A 5833-nucleotide genomic window follows, 5' to 3' on the forward strand; every position below is an offset into this window, starting at 1 on the left:
GAATATTATGTTTTGAACGTCTATATTATGTTTTCGGAACGTCTATATTATGTTTTCGGAACGTCTATATTATGTTTTCGGAACGTCTATATTATGTTTTGAACGTCTATATTATGTTCTCGGAACGTCTTTATTATGTTTTGAACGTCTATATGATGTTTTGAATATTTATGTAATGTTTTGAATGTCGAAATTATGTTTTAAAATGTTTGAATGTCTTTTGGTATTTGTCGCCTTTCTTTAAATTATACTTACGATTATTTACGGGTTAATTCCAACCGTTTTGTTATCTGTATTATCCTGGGGCCGTGTCAATGAAAGTATCCTAGGATATGTCCTAAGATAGGTCTTAGGACATTATTTAGGATGGTCTTAGGACGTGTCTGAGACATGTCTTAGGATGTAAAACAAAGCTGTCTTAGGACTGTCCTAACTATGATGGTCCTAGGACCATCCTAACACATTAATTTAATTGAAAATATATGTAGAGATTTGTATGACAAAGATTGAATTGTATTTTAGAACCTATATGTAAAGAGAGGGAGGATGATTGACTCTAATATAGAAAACAATTAACGCAAAATAAAAGTTAAAGTTTTTACGGAATACTAATAAATACGTTATTAAATATGATAAAAGTTACAAATGAATTTAATACGAAAACAAAAGTAAACGTTTACAAAACTTTGTGATATTCGTGCTGCAATTTTAGTACATAAACTAGTTTTGTCCTTAGGTCCACTCGATTTCATTACATATATCGAATCGGGATTAGGTAAAAAAAAAGAAGTAAACTTTTCCCCATATTTGAATTATTTAAAATATGTTGCTTATGATGATAGTATTGTTCAGGCTCCAAAAAAAGGCAGCACGAAATAATTTAATATAATACAATTAAATCTTTAACAAACATTTAACATTTTTTTTTATTAATATTATCTTATGATAGTTTAATATTGTATAAGTATTTTTAGTATTGAGTTTATGCCATATTTATTGTTTTTATTACGTTTTAGGACGATGTAACCTTTAGGACTATCCTAAGACACCTATTTGTATATCCTAACTTTAGGACCAAATTTAGGACATATCTTATTTTAGGAGACGTTCGTTAACCCGACTTAGGACTAAGACGTGTCCTAAGACCATCCTAAGACATGTCTTAGTCCTAGGACAGCTTCGTTGACACGGCCCCTGTTCGATCTTAAATACTATTTCAATAAGACCCAGAGTGTTGTAACAATATGAGCATGAATTCATGTTCAATGAGAGAAATTTATATATATTTTGCGTATTTACTGTGTGATCGAAATAAATTTAAAGCGAAAACCGTTGTTATTTTGTGCCCACTTTTGCATATATCAAGTTTATTAATATTTACAGATTTTACGTTATGTACATCCTAAACGACAATTAGCAATTCCCTCATTAATAAAAGTGTAACATTGTACATGCGTCAAAAAAATCATTGCGAAACCAAAGGGCTTTAAAGGATCAACAACAGACTATAGTCAGCACCATATGTCGAAGTCTAAAATATTTAAGGAATAACTGTAATATTGTTTCTGTCTATTTGAAATAACCTAAAACAATTTGAGGCATACTGAATAACCCGCATAGCAGCTCATTTTTTAAGCGTGTACAACATTTTTTATGTTATTTCAAATAGAACAAAAAATAGTACAAACATTCCTTATAAGTGAATTTTAATATTCATTTTAAGCCGGAGTGAATCATGAAAAAACGTTGGTGACATTTCGGTCACATGCATGACAAAATTATGTCTATGAGCTGATAGACAAAACACTGTCAGCCAATCATAAGACGCGTTACAATCAAAATATAATTATTAGAGTATATATTCAATTGAATAAATGTGTCAAGTCAAAATTCCCCAATGAAAACTAAACGCTTGAATACGAAATACAGTATCGATATATGGACTTCATAATATTCCTGAATTGATACCCTGTACATTTATACGTTTCGAGTCAGGTATAACTGTTCAAATACTGAACCCTTTTTCTTTCAATCGGTTATAAATTCATCAAGTCAAAAATAAAAATAACTAAAAATAAGATGTACACATAACGCAATATTCTGCCATATAAAAAAACGAAGGGTGACAGCAAGGTATAAGATTACAGACATATAAGGAGGTATGTAGCTGAATAATTCAGCTATTGGCTGTAATGCTATGTTAGAATAATACGAGTATATCGAACGAAGACACTAACAAAACCAAAAAAAAGACATCGTATCGTATACATAATAATATTTGGAATGTGAAAAGATTAAGGAATTAAATCTAGATGAATCCAAGAAAATTGGTTACACGTACAAAACTATGGGAGCAGGATTTTGGGCACTGAAGCAGAGCGATTTCCGGAAGGCAATCACTAAAGTCATGCTGCAGGTAAAACGTTTTGCCCATCAATTTAAGAGGATATATATATATAATGTATGCTAAAAGTGGGATACATAGGTTTGCTTTATACATATACACATTCTGTAGATACCTGTATATTGGCATTGCACAAGGTCATGTTTTCCTCTGACTGTTTATGACATCTTTACACTAAATTCATTGGATGTTGGATGTGTACGGGTTGATAGTTTAGTCTTGGATACATGATTTTTTTATTAGTTGTTAGTGGCTTTGAACAAGCTGTCAGATAACTGCGAGTACTCTCAGATCTGTTCCTAGTGTCTTTTTGTTGTCGGGATGTACAAGTACCCGGCCACGTCCACTTGTATGTTTGTCCTCCATCTGATGAGTTAAGCCTTAATCAACTAATTTGTTTAGTTCGTTCTTATGTTGTACTGTTATACCACTGCCCTAGGTTAGGGGAGGGTTGGGATCCCGCTAACATGTTTAACCCCGCCACATTATTTATGTAAGTGTCTGTCCCAAGTCAGGAACCTGTAATTCGGTGGTTGTCGTTTGTTTTTGTGTTACATATTTGTTCTTCGTTAATTTTTTATACAAATAAGGCCGTTAGTTTTCTTGTTTGAATTGTTTTACATTGTCATATTAGGGCCTTTTATATCTGACTATGGGCTTTGTTCATTGTTGAAGGCCATACGGTGAACTATATATAGTTGTTAATGTCTGTGTTATTTTGGTCTCTTGTGTCTCATTGGCGATCATACCACATCTTCTTTTTTTTATATACAATATATACAATATTTAATTATACAGGAACGATTTGCTTACATTATAAAACTTCATTGTTAGATTTATTATCGAACATGAAACACGTGCAACATATGATATAGAATCTCTTTGATGAAGAACAAAATAAAGACACCGTAATTTAAAAAGAAAAATAAATGATTAAAGGGAAAGCCTAATTCAGGCTCCTCTGAAAATGTTGTCTTCTGTATAGACAAAAGGCGCGTTCATTTCAAGTCTGTTCTTTATTTTTATGAATCTGAACATTAATGAATTATTACATTCACATTTTGGGTATTTTTTATAATTTATGTTTAGGGTGGCGATGCAGATACCAATGCCTGTGTTGGAGGTGGTCTTTTGGGATGTAAACTTGGAATGTCTGCTTTACCAGAATCATGGGTAACAAAACTTTTACACAAGGACTGGTTGGATAATGAATTTAAAAGGTATGTTTAAAAAATGGTTTTGAATGTCTACTGAACAAGTGATTCTACATAATAAGATCACCGACCAAATTGAAAAGATATGATCTAAAGTTTTCTTCATGCATCAGGAATAATAGTATTGGCAAAATAATGATGATAATAGTTTGTTCGATCTGATGTTTTATTAGTTAGACCAAATCCTATTTCAACATTTATTTGCCTTGAGATTCTTTTAATTTAACTTTCTTGTTATTGGTGATTGTTGATAGTAGAACGAAAAATAATAAAGTGATAGCCAGCATACATAACTTGTTGAAGACATTTGAAAAAAAGTTAAATCACTAAAATTCTGAACTCCGAGGAAAATTGAAAACAGAGAGTCCTTAAAGGAGACGTGACACAATTTTTTTTTAAATTTTTTTTTTAATTAATTAATAAATATTGGTAAAAAAACATATTGCAATAATTTTTTCTTGTCAAAACCTCATTTAACGGCCTTTTAATGGTCAAAGAATCCAGCGCTTGTCGTAATCTTTGATTTTTAATGAGATACCGGTCACGTGATCGTGATGACGTCAGTGGATACAAGCCGAGAAAATGTCTCAATAAAGACGAAGTCGATCATATTTCATGATTATGGCGAAATCAAAAGATAAAACACATCACTCAAAGGGTTTGTTTTGTGAAACTATACAAATCCTTGCTCATGCGAATGGACAACTGTCGTATTCCTGACTTGGTATAGGCATTTTCCAATGTAGGAAATGGTGGATTAAACCTGGTTTCAAAGCTAGCTTAATCTCTCACTTGTATGACAGTCGCATCAAATTCCATTATATTGACAACGATGTGTAAACAAAACAAACAGACACAATAGATAAAAAAATTATCAAAAAGGTTTACAACAGACACTTCACTTTGTTGTCAGTTAAATATTGACAGTTTTTGTAAATATATAATTAAAATCAAAGTGGCTAAACGCAAATTAATCCGTTAAATCGATGATAGTGTAAGTATTTTCATACGACAGTAAAATGTAAATCAAAAAATAAAATTCAACAAAAAAATCAGACATTGGTTGAATTGTACAATAATAAAAAAAAAATATGTAATTCAAAACTTCCCTTGATTATATGTAAAAAAAATAATTGGATCATTTTTTGTTCTTTTTTTAGATATTTTGAGTTAATGAAATGGGAATGGAATGATAAACCTAAAGGAAAATGAAGGATTATCCGAAGGACAAAATGTATTGATCTCAATATCAAAAGAGGTTTAGCTTCAGTTGAATGACTCATAGTTACGTTGAGATGATGGACAGCAATACAAGCGCTGTTCCTTTACTTTTCGTGTTTTCTTTTATTCTACCTGGAATATTCTTCCTTTTCTATTGGACTTAGAAATACCATGTGTTATTTTTTAAATAGGTAAAAAATAAATAAAGCCCAACAAGTAAGCATATGTAGATATACGAAGATGTGGTATGAGTGCCAATGAGACAACTCTCCATCCTAGTAAAAATTTATAGAAGTACTCCATTATAGGTCAAAGTACGGTCTTCAACATAACTGTTTATATTGTTCTTGTCTTGTCTTGAATACAACTTCTATGTAATTATTAGGTGATATTCAAAAAAAAGTGCTGTTTATCTCTCGAGTTATGGTTCTTTGTTATTAATGTTGTAGTTGAAAATAGGTTTTAAATCTGTGTTTAGTGAATGTATATATCTGTCTCCCGTAGAAAATGTTGAGCATGAAACTTTTGTATCTATATATTCACTATAAATGACGTTATTTATTTTCATTCAAGGTCTCTTGATATTTTAATAGCAGGTGCTTCAACTGCCAGTTTGTAATGTTTATATTGGCTTATAATATGTGCCTACGTGCATATGGGTATTATTAGTTACATAGTGTGTTAGAATTTATCTTACCGACTATCTTTATGTGTTGAATTTAGACTAAAGTTGTCTTATTTGCTTTTATAACACATCTCCTTATTTCTGTATTAAAGTGTTCAGGTGTTCAATTTTAAGAACCTTCTTCAATTGATATGCACTAAAAAGACTAATGTAAACGATAGATATTTATAATAAACAACCTTGATATAACAATATTAAAAAGAACTTTCAATATTTGAAATAATCAAACAGTGCCTAAGTCGAAAATTCACTACTAACCTAATATTGAAATAAGCCCCGCCTCCCTACTAACCTAATATTGAATATACA

General features: G+C 31.0%; 1 protein-coding gene across 1 annotated transcript; it reads left to right on the forward strand.

Annotated features, from left to right (window-relative positions):
- Positions 1-2248: 2248 nt before the first annotated feature.
- LOC134724846 (ADP-ribosylarginine hydrolase Tri1-like) lies at positions 2249-5493 on the forward strand (the record flags this gene model as incomplete). The annotated part of the gene is given in 3 exon segments (XM_063588141.1): positions 2249-2416; positions 3494-3624; positions 4779-5493. Coding segments are annotated over 3 exon segments (351 nt in total), but the record flags the coding sequence as incomplete, so codon positions are not given.
- Between the last annotated feature and the right edge of the window lie 340 nt (positions 5494-5833).

The sequence above is a fragment of the Mytilus trossulus genome, chromosome 1 (assembly GCF_036588685.1).
Source record: "Mytilus trossulus isolate FHL-02 chromosome 1, PNRI_Mtr1.1.1.hap1, whole genome shotgun sequence".
Classification (NCBI taxonomy): Eukaryota; Metazoa; Mollusca; class Bivalvia; order Mytilida; family Mytilidae; genus Mytilus; species Mytilus trossulus.